The 24,520-nt window shown below is 26.4% G+C and overlaps 1 protein-coding gene across 1 annotated transcript; it reads right to left on the bottom strand.

Moving 5' to 3' along the window:
- Positions 1 to 73: 73 nt before the first annotated feature.
- On the bottom strand, positions 74 to 20,142 carry LOC100202953 (mitochondrial import receptor subunit TOM20 homolog). Its single transcript, XM_065805829.1, has 4 exons — positions 19,923 to 20,142; positions 9,924 to 9,970; positions 9,177 to 9,425; positions 74 to 279 (listed from the first exon to the last, which is right to left on the bottom strand). The coding sequence occupies exons 1-4, from the start codon at positions 20,047 to 20,049 to the stop codon at positions 223 to 225; spliced, it is 480 nt and encodes a 159-aa protein (XP_065661901.1). The 5' UTR covers positions 20,050 to 20,142; the 3' UTR covers positions 74 to 222.
- Between the last annotated feature and the right edge of the window lie 4,378 nt (positions 20,143 to 24,520).

Raw genomic sequence — 24,520 nt, 5'->3', positions numbered from 1 at the left:
GTTTAAAGAAATAAGAACTTGTGCAAATTAAAACAAAAAGAAAAATTGGAAATAATCTAATAAATCTAATAAATTTTTTTTTACTTTATAAACAACATTTATTCATCAACATGTTTAATTCATACTATTGAAAACATTTATTAACAATTCATGTCTGCTTGAATTAGCCATGTCAACATGTCCGCACATGGAATTTTATTTCTATTAACAGTTGATTATACATTAGTCAAGACCATCATTATCTTCAGTTACTTGAGCAGAAGCTTGTGAAGGCGAGGGCTGTAAAAATATAAAAATATTTACCGATAAAATAAATATAAAAAACAATTAACACATTAAGCATATACACAAAAATAAATTAGGACAAAAAATTGCATACAATATATTTAATTCAGCAACAAAAAATTTGCATACAATTAAAAAATATGGCATAAAAATTTTTAAATGAAATATTTTTATGGGCCCCAACTAGGATTGCCACCTCTCCCGGATTGCACAGGAGTCTCCCGGATTTTGATACCAACTCCCATCTCCTGGAAGTAATTTGAAAAAACATCGAAATCTCCCAGAATGCAAAAATGTACTAAAATTTTATACTTTTTGCAGATAATGTACATGTTTTATGCATTCTTTAGCAAAAGACATTGCTGGTGAAAAAACAAGAGTTTGAAAAAAATGTTGATGAATTCTACAGCAAATGCTTAATTACTTAGATAAATGGTATAAATTCCAGAACTTTCAAAGCATGAGTATCTTAACTTTAAACGAACCAGTGGTCTGGAGCTTATTTGACCAACTAGCAGTCAAGTTTTGCATTGATGTAGATCAAAATCAATATTATGAAGACTACTGTATTCTGCGTAATGTTCAAACAGCGACCAACACGAATGTGGTGGATCGATGGAGTAGTTTTTTTACAAAACTCGCAGAAAAAAAGTGTGGTGAGGGTGGCGAACTTTTTAAAGTAGTATCCTTCTTATTCTTCATACCTGTCTTAAATTCTTCATGTGAACAAACTTTCAGTGTGATAAATTCTTTGTGGTCTAAAGAACAAAATCATCTTGGACTTCGTGTCTTGCGAGCTGAGCTGTAGGCGTGTGAAAATATGAAGTACAAATGTTCACAGTTTTATGACTTCTTGATGAAGAAACCTAAATTGTTGGCTGCTGCAAGATCTGATCAGAAATATACTTTAAAACGCATGTAGTTTTCATGTTTTCATGACAGTACTGAAACCCTATTGTAATCATTGTAATGATTACAATAGGGTTTCAGTACTGTCATGAAAACATGAAAACTACAACCCACAAAACCCCCAGCAGAGCCTCAGAGTAAGATTTATAAAAATTATTACTATTTTTGAAATTTTTATAAAGTTTCGCTATTTTTGAATACCAGGTTGACATAGTTTTGAAAAAATTTATGTAAGATGATATTGGGGACATATTAAATAGGTAAGGGTCAGTTGGGACCGCTAAAAATATTTTTTATTCAAAAAATCTTTTTCAGGAAATAAAAGAGCACCTTTATTAGTATGTTTAATTGGTGCAACTAAAGTTTTATATTTTTTGACCCACCTAATGTGTGCGTGTGTGTGTATATATATACATACATACAGGGCTCTAAATAGCCGCCAGACATAGTTCAGCAATTGTCCGATAAAAAACGACGTCTATTAGTCATTATGTCTGACCCATATTTTGTGTGCATTTATTTTTTAATCATTTTAGTTGTTCCAAAATAATTAATAAATTCAGTACTATATACAAACTTTATTTTTTAAACTTTATATTTTTCATAAACAACAGAAAATGAAGTTGAAAGCACAGGTACGTTAATAAAATACGTCATTTTTTTTTTAGCTAATTTATTTTCTAAAAGACGCTTAGCATTAAATTTTTTGAATTAAGCAGTCCGTAATTTTTGTCATTTATATTAAAACGTTGCAATTAATTACTATTTTAAATTTGTATTTCAGTATTTGTTCAATTTTTTGTCCAATGGTTTTTATAAATTTCAAATGAATACTTTAGCTTTTAAAACCCCTTTAAATTCATCTTATAAAAATTTTAACGTAATAGTTTTTTTAATGCTCATAGAAACCAGTAATTTTTATTACACAATTAAATTTGAGTCATTATTATTATTAGTTCATTTATTTAAGGCCCAATGTAATTTACAAGGTAAAAAGAAAAATATAAAATTATTTCTCGTGATTTTCACTCAAGAATTTTTTCTTCCAGAATTTGTTTAAAAATTTTTCTTAAAAAAGTTCTTTTACATTCCAGCACTCTATTGCATACTTCAAAGCTTGTTCAACTTCAGAGGGAATTTTACTTTCAGAATGTGCTATTTTTACCTTCTTTTTATTTGAACTAAATTTTGAAAATTTAACATCTGAAAATGGCATAGGTCCTGGATATCGCCAACATACGAATGTTGAAATAATGTTTCAGTTGTGAAAAGATAATGTCTTATGTTACATAACATTTGTTTTTGCGCTAAAGTTTAGATGTTATTTTCAGAATGTTCTTTTTATTTTCAGCGGATTGAAACACCTTAAGTTGTTAAAACAAATTGCCATGGTTAAGTTGTTGAAAAACAACTTGACCACGGCAGACCAAAAATATTTTATGCGTTGTCAGGAATGGTGTTCAATCACATTCTTTAGGTTTTATCAGACATGTCCGCTTAAACCTAAAGATATTTTTATTTTGTATTTATTTTATTGTAATGATTAATTTTTTCGCTTGAAAAACGCTAAATAATTGAAGCAAAGATCATAACAATATAATTTAATTCTGATAAAAAATATAAGATTTAATTTAAAACTAGTTTAATAAAAATATATAATTTTATTTTGATAAAAAAAAAATATAATTTTATTTAGATTTAAAAAATTTATTTAAGTTTATTAAAATTAGAGTTAATGCTTGGGTTTAAATTAACTGTCAAATTTATTTAAAAATATTACTAAATATTTTTTAATACTTAAATTTTATTTATTCCTAAAAAAATTAGCTCATTTTTATCGCAATTGTTTTTTTGGCTTTTCTTCCTAAACTTTTTTTTATTACTCAAAATTAAATTTTAAATAAACGGGTGCATCAAAAATTTAAGTTAAACTTTTTTTTTATAATGCTAATTATAGTGCAGTGATTATTTATTAATAAATGATATATACAGGGATATAATTTTAATAAATGATGTTTGGAAAAACAATCTTTGCTTTCACAACAAAATCGTTAATAAAAAAATAAACTTTTAATAAATAAAGTAAATAGATTAACGTAAAATTTTAATTTGTCACTCTCGATTTTTTTTAAATAAAAAATTATTTGTAGTTGCAAAGCCACAATTAGAAATTTAAGAAATAATTATTTAAAAATTCAAAAAGTTAACATATTTTAATTCATTTATGCAAATGTTGAGAAAAGAAAGAAATTTGTTAATATAAAACATTTTTTCAAATGTAATACTAAATTGAATTATTTAATATTAAAACAAAATGAAAAGAAAATAAACATTCCCTTATAGTAATAATACAAAAGAAGTTAAATAACTTTGTAACTCGTTTTGCGGTAATTAATATTATTGCAGTAATTTAAAAAAAGTTAATGCCTTTATATATATATATATATATATATATATATATATATATATATATATATATATATATATATATATATATATATACATACATATATTAGACACTAGATAATTGGTCTCGAGTCTTGATTTCTCGTCTGGTATCGGTGCGATACCATACAGTATCGGTATCGAAATCACACAATACTGGTATCGAAAGTATCGGTTATGTAGGTATCGTTTGGTTTCGGTGTAATACCTTACGATATCGATACTAGTATCAAAAGTTATCGGTTATGTTGGTATTGTTTGGTACCGATAGTATCATTTGGTAATGCAACTCCGGTCATCATGAGAACTTCCATGTTATTTTTATAAACGATTTGTAATTTGAAATAGTAAATTCGTATAATTAATGAGATATATATATGGGTCATTTATTATAAAAAAAAAGTTCTCTAAGCTGGTTGTATGACATGTTTATCATTTAATTTCTCATTTGGTATCTTTGTTTTAATTTAAATAATTGTGTGGTACTACTTCTGTATTTTAATTTCTCATCTGTTACCTTTATTACAATTTTTTCTGATTAAAAGGAAAGAAAAGATTTTTTCAACATTCATTTCTATATTAAATTTTTACAAATTATTAAATTATGTTAAACAGTGTGTAAGGGTGGACAAAAAGGTAAAGGAGGGGGTGTGATATTCGGGGTAACTACCCCATCCCCTACCTAAGAAACATCAAACTTCAAAATATTATTGATAAAATTAAAAAAATAAGAAAAAATAAAATTTATTTATATAACCATTCAATATATTTATTATTACTAATTATCTTATAACCTTTCTAAAATCATTCTAAATATGAAATGAAACAGTTGTTTTATTTTGAAAAAACGCAAACCTTATTTTTTATATTTTTTTGGTCCGACTACCCCCCTAGAACAATGACCTGGATCAGCCCCTGCAATGTATAATTTTCTATGTCGTTATTCCAACTCTATCAAATTTTTATTCCATTCAAGCAAAAATTTCCTGTGCAGATATAATCTTCAAGGGAATAGTTTTGCAATCATTAAAGAGTGTTTTTCATATAATTCTCCAAAGAAAATTGCTTGTGATGCAATGGTTAATGATTATTCTAAACAAGTATTAGAAATGTTTGTTCAAAAGGAATTAGTTTTGTAACTATCATTAATTAGAGTTTTTCATATAATTCTCCAAAGGGAATTGCTTGTGATGCAATTGTTAATGATTATTCTAAACGCTTATTAGAAATGATTGTTCAAAGGGAATTGATTTTGTAACAGTCACTACAGTTATTTTAATTGAATTAATTGTGTGATCGCATTTATATTTTAACTTCTCTTCTGGTATCGTTACTTTAATTAAATCTCTCATGGTACCGTAATTCTCGCTTTGTTCTGTGTTCAACATTTAACAACTAAACTTTAGTTTTAAACAATTAAACATAAGTATATTTTAGTTATTAAAGAAAACTAATCTTCACTTGTTATGCCTTTTACAACATCTTTAATCTGGGATTATTTCAAGAAAAATATAGGTAAGCACTACTTACTAAGTACTTTTTATGCTTTATCTCAAAATGTAATTAAATCTAAAATTAATTACTGGCAGAATTATTGTTACATATAAAAACTTGACTTTAAAACAAGTAAGTTTGCGCTGCAAAGCGGATAAGTTATGGCATATGAGCACGGAGTTCTAGGTTCAAGTCTTTCATGAGAATTTAATTTTTTTTAACTAAAAATGCAGGTTATTTTTTTACAGTTTTACGTTAAACTATTATTTTTATTAACTATTAAGTTTTAAAAAGAAATTAATTTAATTGGTGGAGCAATAATTCATAAATCGCAAAACACAGTGTGCTAAATTGATGGCCAGGTTGTATGCCGGCCCACTCTGAACTTGTTTTTGTTTCATATAAAGATACCTAGTAACTAATTGTAAAAAAAAAAAAAAAATTAAATTCACGCCTATCAAAGGGTCTTTTTTTGGTAATAATATTTCTGAAACTATTTAACTCTTTTGACATTTTTTAGAGGTAAAATTTACAGTAAATGCCCTCAAAATTTAATTTTACCTCAGGCCACAAGTGAGTTCAAAGCGTCCCGACTCTTTTTTATTATTTTATTTTATTTTTATTAAAAACTTTTTAATAAAAATAAAATAATAATAAAAAAGTAAAACCATTTTATTTGTTAATAACTGTATTTTACATTTTTAGGAAAATCTGCTGTGTAAAACTTGTGGAAATAAGCTTGCAACAAAGCAAGCAAATACTACTGGCTTGCGAAAGCATATTCAAACACAACATGGGAAGTTATATGAAGAACTAAACGTAATCGAGGCAGGTGCTTCTGGATCCGCAAAAGATGTAGCCTTTAAAACTCTCACTCTCTTGAAGAAGGCGGTTACAAAAAAGTGGCAACTTCAAGATCGGCGTCAATTAGTAGTTGATCATGACATCATTACTTTGATTGCTACTGAGTGCTTGCCGTTCAGTTTTGCTGATTCTGAAAATTTTAAGAGGTTTATGAACAAAATATTACCAAATGCCACAATAAAACATTCAATGACTTTCTCAAAAAATAAACTCTCTCTTTACCATACTTAGCTTTACCATACACTGAAGGTAGTAATGCATGAAGTTATGGAAAAAGAGCTCATAGATCTTAATCAGGTTACCATAACCACCGACCACTGGACATCAAAGACAAATGATTCATACATGTCCATGACATTACATTATATCTCGCCAGACTTTGCCATAAAGAAATTTATATTAGAAGTGTGCCTATTCAAAGAGCGACACACTGGTATCAACATTGCAAAAGCACTTGATAACACACTCTCATACCCTGAATTATTAAAAAAAATACCCAATAAACTGCGTGTTGTTGATCAGGCATCAAATATGGCATGTGCTCTAAACAACAGTGTGTCTTTAATAACTAAAGAAGAAGGTTCTGTTACATGCAGTGACCACAAACTCAACACTGCACTTCAAAGAACAGTTGAGGGTACCCCAGAACTGAAAGATGCTTTTCTTAAAGCCAGCTCACTTACTACCAGGCTTCATAAATCGACAGCCTTCAGTGCTTTGTTGAAAGATGCTTGTTCTAGGTTAGATGTGAGTTATCTCAAAATACCCTCCACAGTTCTTCATTGTCTGTCTCAAGCTCCAGTAATAACAACGGTAGTAACAATTCCGCTGCTGATAATGCACAAGGTTGGGAGTAAAATGAGTACAATATTATTTTAGCAAAATATAAGGAAGATACTAATTCACATCATACACACGAAAACCCTCCTATTAAACTTGAAATGGAAAAATACCAAAAACTGACACCTTAGCATGGTGGAAGCAGCATGCAGCGGAACTTCCGATCCTTTCGGGTGTTGCAAGATCTTGGTTGGCAACTCCACCAATCTCTGCATCATCTAAAAGAGCATTTTCTGCTTCTGGCCTTGTCATCACTGATCGTAGATACAATCTCGATAGTGACAAGACAGATAAGCTTGTATTTATAATGCAGAACTATTTTGCTCTTGAAAATTACATTCAAAAATGGCCCTTTGAACAAGAAAATGAAAGTGATATAGGACATGAATCAGACTTATCTTTGCCAATATTAACAGAAGAAAATCCTAAAATACCAACGATAGTACGGCAAAGGAAAAAACAACAAATGGACAATAGCCAAAAGTATTGTAGATTATTAAAAAACAATAACCAAATCTCTAAAAAGCAATTGTACTTGTATTTTGCTAATAAAAAATTCAATAAGTCACATTTTAATTTTTTGTTTTATTGAGAGTCTCGATTCGAGACCATGCGATACTATACGATTCTTTTTATTATCGGTATAGTTTGGTATCGAACCGATACTGATAGTATCGACATTAGAACATAATTGATACCACACAATACGAGACTTTCCTTCTCAGTATCAACTGGTATCGAACCAATACTGATAGTATCGACATTAGTATATAAGCAATACCACGCAATACAAGACCATTCTTCTTGGTATCGACTTATACGATACCGATTATCTAGTGTCTAATATATATATATATATACATATGTAGATAGATATATATATACATATGTATATACATATATATATATCATATATGCATATATATATATCATATTCACATATATATATATATATATATATATATATATATATATATATATATATACATATATATATACATATATATATACATATATATATATATATATATATATATATATATATATATATATATATATATATATATATATATATATATATATATATATATATATATATATATATATATATATATATGTATATATTGCCAACCTTGAAGTGTTTGAGGTGGGCAAATTATTGCTGACCTTATTTTTCCTAAATTTGAGGTCTGATATATATAAATATATTTTTCTGAAATTCTAAATAGGCCTCTAAATTAACTTCTTTTTTTTTTGAGTTGATTCATTGAAGCATTAAGGGTTTAATGTTAACCAATAGGTTAGACTTTGAACAGATAGAATTTACAAATGAATGAGACCTAATATGATTATACCTATGTCTCTTTATGTCTTGTGAACTTAAACTTGGCTAAATGAAACAATTTGTTAAAGCAATTTGAAAACTGATAATTACCTTCACAACATAGCATTGCAAAGTTTGTTTTAGAGAGAAAAAAGCATAAGTTGATGCACTACATTCACTACCTTGTGGACATTAAAAACTTGTTCGGAAATAAAAAAGAAGAAAAATATGCAGATTAAGTTGTTAGAATGTTGAAAGACTTTGGTGATCACGGACATGTAAGTGTAAAACCTCATTATAAATTTGTTCCCAGACTCTTTAAGGCCTAGGGTTACTAACATCTTCAAGATTTTTTAAAAATCAGCAATCTTGAAGATGTGAGTGACCCTCACACAATTTTTGCAATTTAAAAAAGCATTATCTAGTTTTAAATCAAATATGTGTTAATTTTATATATATATATATATATATATATATATATATATATATATATATATATATATATATATATATATATATATATATATATTAGTGATGTGTCATCGGCTAATACCGATTGTGGCTAATAATAGGTTTAATGTATTTATTTAAGGGTATTATAAAAATATTAAGGATTTAAATTACATATTTAACATGTTCCTATTCATCAGAAGTGATTCGACCTACTAGCCTATGTTATTGGTAACCACCAACCAATTAATCGGCTTAACCATTGGCCGATAAATCGACCGTTGGCATCGGTTGATTAATCGGTATTGGCCAATGTAATGGTATTGGCTATTAAGCCAAACCAAACTGGTGCATAGGCACTTCTTATATATGCAAGTTGCATATCTAATATTAAGATATTACCTTTATATACCTACATTAAACCCTATAATTAGCCTTAATCGGCCTTTGCCGATGGCACATCACTAATAAATATATATATCTATAAAAATATACGTATAAAGCAAATATCTAAAAATCACAAAATATATAAAAAAAAAAAAAAAAAAGCTATTTGATTTTTGACCTGCATTTTTTGCATTTGCATGGCTCCGTATAAAGCTATATTTTGAACTAGACTTTGAAATACATCAGGTGGCAGTGTTTGTTTAAAGACTTGCAACAACTGTTGGGGTTGACCGCATACAACTATAGCATTTGTAAGATGTTTAACACAATTGTCATAGTCCTGCATAGACAAGCACTCTTCCCCTTTGCTTACTTCATCAAGAAAAAACTTTTGGACTGCTTCTTGATCTTTCATATCAGGCAAAACCTAAAACACACATTGTCTTTAAAAAAGAATCAATTCAATAAAAATAAAAATAAAAGGAAGTGCATCTAATAAATATTAAAAAAAGAAACTAATCCAAACAACTATTTTTCTTAATACTAAATTTTATTCTGTTAATTATTCTAACTTTATTTATAAATTTAATATCAAGAAAATCTCCTATTTAATAATAAAATTAAAATAATAATACTTTTTTGCACAAAAAATTTTAATATATTTTACTACTAGATAAGTCTTACTTCTTGGACCAAGACCTATGCTAACAAACAAATTATTAACAACAATTTTATGACTGCAACATCAAGTGTTAAGTGCCTATTTGTTTTGTATTTACTAAGTCATAAAACTCATTACAACATTTTAAAAAACTTATTATAATATAAATTATATTAAAAAACTTAATTAGTCCAAAAAAATTCTTTTATCACACAAAATTAACTCTTTTTGTAGTTGAAACAAATGCTTATATAATAAACTTACTGAGCTAGAACTATCATCATCAGCAGATTTTTGATTTTTCAAACGACCTATAAATGTATAGATGAAGAAATAAGCAATATATTAATTGTAACAATTTTTAAATAAACAACAACAAATAAACGAAGCAAAATTATTTTCTATGATCCAGATCAAACCAATATAAAATACAGATATTGCAGATGAATAGGGCGCAACATAAAGAGGCCACTAATAAACGAAGGCCAACAAATTAATAAAGCAAAATTATTTTCTATGATCCAGATCAAACCAATATAAAATACAGATATTGCAAATGAATAGTGCGCAACATAAAGAGGCCACTCAAATTTATTGACAAACAATATTACACAGTAGGCACAAAACATGCTGTAAACATTTAAAAGTATTAATAAATATTAAAATAACAAATTTTTAGACTAAAACATGTCTTGTGCCCACTGAGTATGTTTCAATATCTGAGCATGTTATTCACAAAACTCTAATCAGGTATAGTTTAGCATAGTAAAAGATGCTGAATCCTTACAAAAAGTTTAATATTTTATTAAAAGCTTTTTATTTGGTAAAACAACAGTTGTAGATTTAAAGATCTAAAATATACCTATTTCAAATATCATCCAGGTTATATTTTAGGAAACCGGAAAACAATTTGCAAAATAAATCTAGAAAAAAATTTAGAATTTATTTCCTTTAAATTAACTTTAAGCTGATGCCAGTCAAACTGATGGGTTTAAAAAAACAAAAACATTTTTTCTGAAAAAAACTAAAAAGCGTGGATTTTTTTACAATAACCAAAAAAACATGGTTTTTTTGGTTAAAGCTGGTTAAAGCATGGTTAAAGGTGTGCCTATTTAATTTTTTTAATTAAAAAAAAAGCATTAGTATATGTATATATAAAGTATATATATATATATATATATATATATATATATATATATATATATATATATATATATATATATATATATATATATATATATATATATATATATATATATAAAATATATATATACAACCCTCAGAATTAGGGTCGGCATTCAGCATTGTTTACCTGATAATGTCTAAAACCGGCATTTTCTTGCTGACCTTGTTTTTTTATGTTGTTGTGGTGAGAATATAACTTTTCTTAAATTATTATTGATTTATTTGGTAATGTTATAATCAGTTTGTAATAAAGCTAGAACAAACATGATTTAAATTTTCATTAAATTTTATGTAACCTGTTGTTAGTGAAACATGAAATACATCACAAAATACGCATAGCTCATTTTTAGTGAAAATTTAATTTTCACTAAAAAAAATTACACTGTATAATTAGTTAGCGAAGCACTAAAAATGTTATGATGTTTCGTGAAGGAAGCGGCACAGGTTTGAATAGTATTATTGGAAATTTATTTTTGAAATTTTTTTGTAGTTTTGTGCATATTAACTATTACTGCTGTTTATTAAAGTTATGTTATTAATTATTCTTATTTTTTCAAATTTAATTGAATAAGTGTGTGAATGTACAAACATCGACAGACCTGCACCATCTATACATGCAAGGTTGTACGGTGCAAAAGGCCGCGAAGGCAACATAGACGCCAAAACTCGTAAAAAAGATGGATAATATGCTTCCTCATTATATAAAATATTTTCTTTTTTAGCTGTACATTTTTGTAAATTATATATATATATATATATATATATATATATATATATATATATATATATATATATATATATATATATATATATATATATATATATATATATATATATATATATATATATATATATATTGGTTTGTACCACTACTTTTTTAATTAAAAGAAAATTTTTTCTAGCTTTATTTTCATTGGGAGTTAATTAGTAAATAATTATATATGAAAATGAATTAATAATTTAGATTTTAAGTAATTTACACAAAAAAATAGCAAAAATACACTCCTTATTTCAGTGAATTTTCGAATAAAGTACATCAAGTCAATTAATTGAGCAAAATTTACGAACTATATTGCTATGAAATTGAATATGATAAAAAAATAACTGAATATGCTTTTTCGCTAAAAAATTCATTTTAAAAAGTAATTATTAATTAATGACAGAAAAAAAAAGAATTTATTTTTGCACTGCAAAAAAAGAACTCTTGCGCATCATACCAACTTGATACTGGTGGAAATGTTTCCTTACTCTGATGCAAAATATGTAGAGAATTTTATGAAGAAAAATGAAGGGAAGTTTGGAATAAAAGATGTTGCACGAATTGGTAAGTTTGATACTTTAATATTTATTTTATCTTATATGTTTTTATGGGTGGATCAAAGCGTGTATACGAAATAAATGTGAAAGTAGAAAAACAACTAAAAAAAGTACTCCTCAATTTTTATTTTGAACCAAGTAATAATTTTAATACAATAATATAAGAAAATCAAACATTAAAAAAAAAAAAATTAATTATTCCTGTGGGAACCTAATAAAATTTCGAGCTTTTGCTTTAGTGGTACCTATAAGCTTGCGCACAGAATAAGAGTCAAAATTATTTGATGCTTTTTTAAATGATATTTTATTATCTTTAATGTTTCTGCAAAGTTTTTTTATTTTTTTCATTTTTCTTTTCATAATAGACCAGTACTTTTTAATAACTCTCAATTCTGGGCAGTTTAGATGATTTTCTGTTTTAGGCACAAATTTCACATTATCTTTTTATACCATTCTATAGATAGTTTACATTAATGAATTGAAGATAAATCAGGCCAGAACACAGGTCTGTTATTGTGTGATTTAATGAGAGGTAAAAGGCGTTTTTTTGTAAACATTTGTTTAACATATATTTGACCAGAAAGTGTGGACTGAGAAATATAAGGCGCTGATTTTTTGCCACAACTGCAAATAGCTTGCCAAATCAAAGCTTTTTTAGCGAGCTTGTCATGTTTTGTGTATTTAAATTTCTTATCTGCTTTTCCTCTATATTTGGCAATATAATAAACAGCACCAGGAATTTGTTGGTGATCGTACTTGATATAAGTTTCATTGTCTTCAATAATACAGAAATTTTTAGAAATATAATTGTCATACAACTTTCTGCCGCGGGCTCTTGCACTTTTTTGTTGAGTTTCAGAACAGTTGGGCACTTTTTGTGCTTTGAAAGAATGAAAACCATGTTTGTTTCTAACTTTTGCAACAAAACTATGAGAAAATCCATATATTTTTGTGTGTTCCCTTAGTGAAAGGCTTGGGTTATTCTTAAAACTGTTAACCAGTTTTCTAACTAGTTTTATATCTTTAAAACCTTCCTTTCTTCCACCACCAGATTTGTGTTTGATCGATTTTGTTTGAAAAAAACGTTGAATAACATGACTAACGGTGTATGGATGTATTTACAACGATTTTGCTATCGAATTGTAGCTACTATTAGGATTTTGTAAATATTTGTGCATAATTTTTTCTCTGACGTCTTCTTCTTTTGTCATTTTTAAAACTAATTTCAAGTTAAATCCAAAAACTAACATATATTTTTGAAACCACAACACGTTGTAAACAAAATACAAAACAATTAAAAAGATTTTAATACAACCACTGAAAAAAAATGACGTCCTTATTCTTTCACATTTATTTTGTGTACACGCTTTACTTTATTTATAAACTTTTAAATAAAGGTGCCGAAACCTTTGTCAAAGGTACAAAAACAGTTAAAAGAAACAATTTAAGGATCACATGAACAAAAGTCTTACTAATCAAACAACAGTTCCCCAATTAGGGGAAAAAAGAAATGCAAATAAAACTGATAACATTAGAATAAGTTCAACAGTCGTAGCAAAACAAACCACTATTGTTATGCATATGCAAACTATATCAACTCTTCAGTCAAACCAATTATTAAAGAAATTTCAATTAGCACATTTTTTAGTTACATTTTTTTAATAACAATTTTATGTTTCGCTTGAAAATTTTAACATATTTAAAACAATTTTTCTTAGTAAAATGAACAAATCAAATAATTAAATCATTGAGTTATTGTGTAGAAATTAAATTAATTAGATAGAAATCAACTAAAAAGGTTAAAAATACTTTATAAAGAGGAGGCGGAACTGATTCACAATATCGCTGATGATGCTTAGTAAGTGGGCTTTTTAATTTTAATTAGTATTTAAAACAGAAAAAAGTAACTTTAAGTTTAAGTATAACGAGTTTGTAAGAATGGCAACTGAAGCGAAAATATTTAGAGCTAGTAAACCAATATCTAAGAACTTAAAAATTTTTCTTCATATTTAATAACTTTCTAAATATATATATAGCGCGAGTTACTTTGTATGCATGTTTGGGTTTTGTAATCACAAACTTCATTATTTCATAATTAGTTTTATTAACTTCGATGATTATCAACAATTTCATTGAAAACGCAAATTTTTGTTTACAAAATAAATCGTAAAAATTGCTTTAAAAGATTACATAGAATAAAAAACAGACACACAAAACTACATTTACATAAAAAATACATACTTTTTAAATAAAAAATAAGAATGTACTAATAAAAATCAGTAATACATAATAAACATTCAAAATTTTGACAATTTAAAAAATACACATTTAAAACATTTATTTTTGTAAACAAATAATATTAGTTTAAAAGATTTACGGCTTTGCAGATGTGGCTCCGAGCATGAGCCATAGTATTAAATTAATAGTTTGTTTGAAAGTATAATCTTAAAGCAATTTATGCTAGAGATATTAAAATTCAACAAATTTTTGAATAAATACAATTTTTAAAATAATTTAACAGAAAACTCGAGAAATTTATTTCGCTTAGTCGGCGTATTTTTTTAACCAATAGAATTAGTTTGTTCGTAGATTTGGTGGGTTTTTAGCTTTCGCGAATATTCTTTTTATTTGCACTAAGATGTTTTGAGAGCATTCAAGTTTATGTATGTTTCCATGTATGTCCGAAAACTTTTTTGTTTTACGGACATACATAAACTTAAATGTTCTCAAAACGACTACAAAACCTGGCTTTTCGCAACTTAATACTATTGCGGTGGTCAGTAATCGAAAGCAATCGTTCCCACTTCCCGACCAAGCCTGAAGAGACCAATAGGAACAAGATGAATTTAGTATCAACTTAATGCACTTAACTCTACAATTAGAAACCTTCCAATATTTTTGGGCTTCGTAAACCAACAAATTTTAAATCCATATAACAAACAAATGAAATCTGCAAAAAGTTCATTGCAGGGCTATCTGAAAAATAATACGAATACCTTAAAGATTATTTTTAATTGCATAAAAATAGACCTTTTAAAAAGACTCAAACCAGTTAGTAGAATTCTGCAAGATTCAGAATTCTTTGACAGCTTTTGACTATATTATCTTTGTGTGCTAAAACCATTAAAAAACTCTCAACTGTTAGCTTTCGAAACAAGCATTTAAAAAATCAGACATATTTCCTACACTTTTCAAATTTTTGGGAGATGTGGTAATTGAGCCTGACATAGATTTTGAAGTACAAAAAACAAGAGCAAAAGACGGCTCCAATAAAACTCAAGCAAAGTATTCATATTATGGCTATTTATTGCAAGGGACTTAAGATGGTGCGCTACTTCAATGTGCAAATTTTTTTACTGGCATTTTGGAAAAATTAGATCAGTCACTTTGCGCTAAGTTTCAATATGTTACTGAAAATCTGTTTAATTTAATGCTATAGCCTCTTTCCTTGACACGAAATCATATGTAATAGCAGAACCGTCTGATGAATACATATGAAGGCCACACGGGTAAAACCACAGATGTCACATTTTTCTCATTTTGAGAAAAATGAAATTTAGTGTTTAGTGACATTAGATATCTGCTTATTAATAATATATTTAATTAAAAATATATTTTTATCACTATTTAGTCCTAACACAATATATAAATGCAATTTTTGTGATAAATACAAGAATTATTTATTCAATGTTCTTTTGAAAACAAGACACTCATTTTGGACTGTGGTTTTTCCGTTGTAAATTCATCAACTCATAAACCACGTTAGCTTGTAACCTTTTAGAGCACTTATTTTTTTAAAGGTTGATGGTAAGACATTGTAATATACAACCACAACATACTAAGCGTGTGATGGGATAATAAAGCTGCCCCCCCCTTATTTACATTAAAAAAATTCATGTAAAAAATTATATGAAAGTTTTTCTTTTAACTTTATACAAAATATCATTGCAACCTTTTCTCTTCCCCAACCTCATCTATTTACCATAGATGATTCCATGATGACTTTGTTCCATCACTTTATAGCAAGTTTGTATAAGCCATACAAAAACCAATTGTGAACACACCGTTAATAAAAATGTGTTTTTTTAATTTCAAAGAAAAATAAAATAAATTTTTCAAAAATAAGATAAAAGAATATTAAATGTCTTATTTTGACCAGTTAGAAAATGTTTAATGAGTTTTGAAATTTTTAACAAAAAAGAGACAACAGAGCTATGCATGCTTGTTTCAGTTTATCAGGCACTTTGATCTTTGATCTAAACATATGGGATGTAACACACATAAAATTAAATATTTCCAATTTTCGATATAATTAAATTTTAACTAGCCTTTAATTTTTTTATTTCTTTAAGTGAACATGCCTTAAATGAACAAACAACCAAGAAGTTTGGCTTTGAAACTCTGCAAATTTCAGAAATTTTTCTTCTATCATGTTTATATATAAAATTGAATTATTATGGCTTTTTGTGAGATTGTCTAGTGTTTCTGACAGAAACTTTTGATTTGCAATGGCCATATTTTTATCACATTCTGCTGTCAAGTTTTTCAGTTTTATGAACTAGATAATAAAATCAATCTAAAACTTTTCATTTTATATTTTGCCTGGCACATAAATTGCAAATTAGTTTGATATCTTTTACATTTGAGATAATTGAAAATTTAAAATCATGCTGCATAGAACATACATCATCAGACCATCTGTTTCCAATAGTCAAAATCAGTATATTGAATTGATTTTTTACTTTGTTAGGATACAAAAGGTACACTTTATGAATAAAAACAAAAATTGAAATAATTCAAGAGAAAATTTTTGCCATTATAAAAAAAAACTTATTATATATATATATATATATATATATATATATATATATATATATATATATATATATATATATACATATACATATATATATATAAACTATATACATATATATATATATATATATATATATATATATATAAACTATGTACATATATATATATATATATATATATATATATATATATATATATATATATATATATATAAACTATATACATACATACATATATATATATATATATATATAGTATATGTATAAATAGTTTTTTTTTTAATGTTTTTCTGTGAACATAATGTTGTTTACTTCATCCAACGTAATTTTCTTAAGGATAAAAGTTAGTCATGCGACTTATGCTTTTATTATTATTATTGGTTTAGTTATAAATAACTTGGACAACTGTGTTTTTTATGCTGTAAACATTGGACAGCAGTGGTTGTTTCAAAGTTGCCCTTTTTTTTAAAACGACCGTAGAACCTTAAAACATAGTTTTTTTGTTATGAATTTTCAAACTAAAATAGCTTAGTACTAAAATATCATAAAAATATATAAAACTTGAAATTTTCAAAAAGTGGACATCTGTGGTTTTGCCCGTGTGGTCTTCATATTAATATCAATAAAAGTTAAATTACGTCAGTTGAGTATTTTACCACAAGTACCACATAGTATTAAGTACCACATTGTAATTAAATATAATTTGAAACCATGTTTAAAGCCATTTAATATCTTTAAATTAAAATATGTTGTTGTAAAAAAAATTATCAATGAAATTTAAAGGTTATTTGAAAAAAAAATTCCTTATTTTAAAAGAGTTATACTTCCTATTTATTTAAAACATTTATAACAATATTGTCTAACATTTGCTTTCTCCCAATTTTTTTTTTTTTACTACTCATAAACTAGTTAATTGTTTCTAATTGACATTCATTCTATGATCGATTTAAAAAATTAATGATGAAAAATTTTTTGTTAAAAAGTGATTTCAAAACTAAAAAAATCATTTTCTTAAAAATTTGCTATATAAAATTTACTAAAATAATGCATTTATAAACAGTTATAAGCATTTAGCACTTTTGTATTTTGTGTAGCGCAAACATAAAAAAGTTAGAATTAAATATGATAAAAAGAATTTTCTTTTCTTTAACATGAAAAAAAAAATGTAAGAGCGTTTTACAATTTTACAATACAGAGCGTTTTAAGTTAAAAAAAAAAAATTTTAATTAAATTTAACAAAATAAATTTAAATTTATTAATATTTAATAATAAATTTCAGACCTTGTTAAGAAGCGTTAAGCAGCTCGCAGATATTATACAGAATGGCAATTTGGACTATTTTATATTATGTGATAAACAAAAAAAAAGATTATGTTGAGTATAAGATTGTTTTAAGGAATAAATTATAAGGAATTATAATCTTTTTCTGATATAGAACTTAAATTTAATCAGTAATTTTTGCTAAATTGGTTCAAATGGTTTTTCATGCAGCCTAAAATTCAATTTATTTGCAACGCAAATTGAAACTGAAATTTAATTTAAATATAATACAATAAATTTAAATTAAAAATTTTTTAAAACTGGAAAGTAGAAAAAAAATCATTTACCAATCTATTTTTTTATCAAAAAAAAAATCAGATAATTTTTGTACATAAAATGAAAAACAGCATAATGCCTCTTAACAAGGCCTATATATATTTAAATATATATATATTATATATATATATATATATATATATATATATATATATATATATATATATATATATATATATATATATATATATATATATATATATATATATATATTAGTAGAAAATCACTTAACTAAATTTTTTTCCATTTGACACTGTGTTTCATCAACAAAGATTCATCAGGATTTCTGATGAATCTTTGTTGATGAAACACGGTGTCAAATGGAAAAAAATTTAGTTAAGTGATTTTCTACTAATATATAATTGCTCTGTTCTTTTAAGAACATTGAGCACTCTATTGTGTAGAATACTTTTTAAAGTTGTTTAAATATATATATATATATATATATATATATATATATATATATATATATATATATATATATATATATACATATATATACATATATATACATATATATTTATACATACATATATATATACATATATATATATATATATATATATATATATATATATATATATATATACATATATATATACATACATATATATAAATATATATATATATATATATATATATATATATATATATATAATAATAATAATAATAATAATAATAATAATAATAATAATAATTAGAACAAAATCCAATTGACTAGTCAATTGGACTAGTTAAACTTTTGACTGGTTGGACTTTGATCATATATATATATATATATATATATATATATATATATATATATATATATATAAAGTCAAAGTCCAAACAGTTCACTAAACCCGAAACTGATAAGATAGTTTAAAGGAATGACACGTTTTAATAATGCACAACTGTTGTTGCTTTTAAACTGTTTCTTCTAAATTTTGTAAATTTTCATTAACTTTATGTTTGTTAATTTTTTGTTTTATTCGTGACATGTTTGTTAAAGAGTATTAAAGTTGATGACAATAAACTATATTTGATCTTTGATACATAAAATAGTAACAATCTTGAAAATATTGTAAATAATTCTCAGTAATAGAGCGGGTAGATGAAAACAAGACAATTTATTTATATATATAAACCAGACAAATCTAAAATTAAAATTTGGTAAAAATCCCAAACTTTTTTCATAAAACTTATATAGACAAAATCCTGCAAATTTAAAAAAAAAAAAATTCAAATATTTTGTAAAATTTTCTGGTTTTGCATAAAAGCTTATGAAGTTTTTCTTATAGTACACATGGAGCACGTCAATTTGCTAAAAAACCCCGTTATATGCATAAGGTATGAATAATTTATAACTTACGTTCTTTTAGTTTTTGCTTGAAAAGTGGATCACATCTACGTTTCCTGTCAAAGTACAGACAGTAGCCAAGGAAGGAAACACCAGCTACTCCAGCTGCAAGAGTTGCTATTTGACTATAAGTTGTCATAGTTATAAAAAATATTATACTAGGAAACTTACAGCTGGAACGATCGCTGAAAAAATTGTGTGCGAGTAACTTATCCGCGCATAAAACTTTTTTTACTTAGCTTATTAGAAAAATTTTAGTCCGCCTATTACTTGGTTTAGCGGTTTTTTACCGTTTAGCAAATAACCAGCGGTTATTAAATTCCAATGGTTCCTAACCATTCTGGTAATGTAACCTTTTGATACTATTTACAAAGTTGTAGCAACCTCAAAAATATAATAAATTAACTGCTGTTCCTTTATCGCTTTTACCAATTTGGCTACTATACAATTTACTTATAAAGTATCAGGTAAACTTATAAATAATGCAAGGGCGCAGGGTCGGACTGGCAAAGAAAGTTGGTGATATTCCCCGGGCCCCTGCTATGTTTGAAGGTCCTGGGCCTCACTATAAATTAAGATACACAAATAAAACGCATAATAAGCTTTAAATACGGTAAAATGGGTTAAACTAAAAAGTTTCTCATTTTCCAATAAAAAATTTTTTATATACAATCAGGCCTGTGCCTGGGCATTTGGCCGGCTGCGTGCTAGTATGTATGGCCGCCCTTCGAGGTTACAAATAGCAAAGAAAATAAAATCAAAATTTAATTTTTAGTTTATATTTACAAAATTACATGTAACATTAACATTTACATATGAAAATGAAATTAAAAATTAACCCGACGCGATTTTATGGAAGCAAATTGTTCAATCGCTTCTTGAATATTTGACGAATCAGCAATGTCACTTTCTTTGCAATAACTGAAACATTACTGAGACGTTCTTGTGTCATGGATGTCCTCAGGTAATTTTTGATTATTTTCAGTTTTGAGAAACTTCGCTCTCCTGAAGCAACGGAAACTGGAATTGTTAGAAAAAGTTTTAAACTCGTGGCGACAATTGGAAAAGACGTCTCCAAGTTGTATTTATATAAAAATCCTTGATGCTTTTTGTCAAGGAAACTTGACTAAACGGGTGAAAGTTGATTCGTATTACCTAGTAAAAATAGCTGTTCTTAAATGGTTTAAATGAATGAGAGCTAATAATGTCCTGATTAGTTGCTTGCTGGTAAAATAAAAAGCTTTATATTTTGCGATAGAGTTATGTTTCAAAAGTTTTCAAGCTTCGGAAGGATGGCTAGACTAATTAAAGAAAAAGCAAACTAATTTGGAGATAATTTGACAAGGTTCTTAAAGATAAAAATCGTGTCTTTGACATGAATTTACTAGCTCATAAAAGACAATCTACAATTACTGGCTTTTTGTTTTCAAATTTAAAAGTTTAAAACACATAATATATATTGCTTTTAGGCCTAAGAGTTACTATTTGTTTGTTTGATTTTTATTCGTTACTTTGAAAAGAATATTTGAAAAAAAGTCAACTTTTTATAATTCGAAAATCTCTCTATTTTGAATTTTTATTTTTGCCCGTAAAATTAGAATTAGAAAGATTGTACTGTATAAATATATAAATAAAAAAATATAAAAAATATAAATATATTTTTTCAAAAAATTAGTAATTAGTAATTATTTCACTTATTTTATTAATTTTTTGGTTTATTTCTGATTAAAAATTAGTAAAATGTATATAAAAAATTATTGTTTTTATTAAAACATAAAGAATTTAATAAATATCTTTAATTATTTGTACTTACTTTTTAATGATGCACATTACACACACAAAATATACAGAAATGAGCATGTGAAGTAAAATTAAAGAAACAGTATAGTATTAGCATTGAATTTACACGCATAAATTCAATGGTATTAGTGTGTGTTACACATTCGCTGCAACTGGCTCCCATAGATAGGCGCCGGCGCCGCACCGGCAGCATTCTTAGTGGCATGAGTGCAAAAACAAAATAAACAGTTCAATTAACGTAATAAAAAAATTAATATCAGCAAGAAAGTGGTGATACAGATATTATACGTAACGCATAAAAAAACATTTCTGTATATAAAGAAAAATAAAACAAAATTTAAAATAGTGTGATTTTTTATTTCGCAGTTTTATACTAAATTTTTACGGCACTGAATGTGGAGTATATCTGATGTATTCTTATAGTTTTTTGTTATAGTTTTTTGGCCACCTTTTAATTCGGCCGCCTGCGTGCGGTGCACGCAATGAACACCAGTAAGGCACGGCCCAGTATACAATTTAAAAAAGTTTATATTATAATAAAATATATAATATTATATTATAAAAGTAGATTAAACTTTTTGATTTTTAATTTTGTGTTAATAGCTATGTTCTTTAAACAAAGAAAATTGTATTTGGGTACCATAACCATAAATCCATTTTAGCATGGCAATAATATGCTGAAAATAAAGCGGTGCAACGCGGCATTTTATAATTACTATATTTTAAAACCTTGCATATGGATTTATTTTTTTAAAAGTGTCGAATAAACTGATGGACGGAGTGCATGTTCAAAGATATGGAAATTTGCATGCACAGTATTAGAAATTTCTTATACCGTTATATCAAAAAACTATGGTTTAAGGGTTTAATTTATTTTTGCTAAATTTTTTGCTACCATATAGGCCCCATCTATGTCTCCCCCGGCCCCCCTTCCCCCCCCCCCCTGTACCAGTCGGACCCTGCTAGGTTGTTTTTTTAGTTTATTTTTTTTTATAATTGAAGCATAACATTTTCTCAACAAAACAATTTTTTGATTATTTATACAGTAAAGAAAAAATGAAATTGGCAACAAATAGAATAAACAAATTTATATTTTAAGTGTGTGTTGTGCGATGTGTATTGTACAATAGAGACACACACAACCGTAGCTACTAACTACAATGTTGAAGCTTTCTAAAATTTTAAAGGAAAGTATTTCTTAGAATGCAAAAACCTTTTTATTTATAACTACAAAAATATGGACAAAACATGCCGCAAAATATTGTTCATTGCGGCAGTGTAATCTGGTTAGTAGTATCGCCTAAATTTAAAATGACATTAAGAAACCACTGACTTGTGTAAATGTTTTAAATTATATAAAAATCGCGCTTTTAAATTTAAAATAATTTATTTTCTTGAAAGTCTCAAGTCAACCATGAAAAAACGCCAGGAATCCCTCTGAGATCACGACACACATTGTAGGATTATCTTACATTGCTTTGCGATTTTTTTATTCCAGACAATTTACTTCTATGCTACAAAATACATTTGTATGCTACAAATAATGACGTTTTCAGCAATGACTAGTTTCTTAGCAATAAAAATTTTAACTTGCGTCCTAATTAATTGTAAACTCAAAAATAAAAAAAGGCTGTTAAAATCAAAATTAAAAGCAATATGACATGTACAAAAATTTTAAAAACACCAAAAAACGTTTTGCTTCTTAAAAATAATTTTATTGCTTTCAAATAAGGTTGATTGTGAATTTTACTCAGTGTGTGAAATATTGTATATTTTCAGGAAATGAAACAATTAGCTGCAGCTTTTTGTAACTTTTTGCAGAGGTACTTATTGTATAGGTTATTTTCAATATAGTTTTTTCCATATGATATATGATTAATAATAGTGTTTAGTGATCAATTATGAATATATTACTATCAGTAAACAACCCGTTATAAGGTTATTAGTGAATAAATAACAACAATTTAATTTGATGCTATCTGAAACATAATACAATAAAAATTCAACTTTATATTTAATCTATTAATAATTGACCACATAAAATAAGTTATTAAACTTTTTTTTTAATCAATTTTAACAACAGCAGGCACCACAAAAAGGTAAGTAAGTGCAGCCTCTAAAAATTAATAAAAAACATGAAATTTTTACATTAATCCAGTTCGAGGTAGTTATGTATCATTGAAAGAGCTTTTGATTTAATATTTTAAATGTGAAAAATTATCAAAATTGAACACAATGAGTTATGATGTTTTAAGTACTATTTTTTTTAAATAAACATGGTTTTGTTGAAAAAATTGTGGTTAAAATTACATTTTTTATTACTAAAATTTATATAACATTGTCAAAATGCTTATAAATTGGTATCAAAATATAGCTGAATGAGCAACCTATAAATTTATATTGGCCTCTGGCCACCGGGCGTATTCGGGCTTAAGGAAGAACCCAACCACCTTCTTTGCCGGCAATAAATGCATATTTTATTCATAAAAGAGTGTGTTTTTGATAAAGTTGATCATTTTTATATGCAAGATGTAGTAGTAATTTGCTTTCAGACCAACTCTAAACGTGAGAGATTCATCTTTGACTTATATTAGATGACAGCATATTTATATATTTAAGCGACTGTGGCGCAGTAGTTAGAGCGCTTGCTTTAGAAGCAAGAGATCCAAGGTACAAAGCTAAAATTTAGTTAGATTGAACACAACTAGCTGAATTTTTCATAATATTTTCTTTCTTATCAACATTGTTTTCACTTATCGATATTTTCGCTTATCAATATTCAACTAAAAAAGTTAACTTCTTCAGAAACA

The sequence above is a fragment of the Hydra vulgaris genome, chromosome 09 (genome assembly GCF_038396675.1).
Source record: "Hydra vulgaris chromosome 09, alternate assembly HydraT2T_AEP".
NCBI classification, from domain to species: domain Eukaryota; kingdom Metazoa; phylum Cnidaria; class Hydrozoa; order Anthoathecata; family Hydridae; genus Hydra; species Hydra vulgaris.
The sequence above is the reverse complement of the archived record's forward strand: the minus strand, read 5'-3'. Positions and strand labels throughout refer to the sequence as shown.

Coding starts and splice junctions, on each gene's coding strand:
- LOC100202953 (XM_065805829.1), bottom strand. CDS start 20,049: ATGACAACTTATAGTCAAATAGCAACTCTTGCAGCTGGAGTAGCTGGT. Junction 9,426..9,923: donor ATGATGATAGTTCTAGCTCA/GTAAGTTTATTA, acceptor TGTGTGTTTTAG/GTTTTGCCTGATATGAAAGA. Junction 280..9,176: donor TGCAAATGCAAAAAATGCAG/GTCAAAAATCAA, acceptor ATATTTTTACAG/CCCTCGCCTTCACAAGCTTC.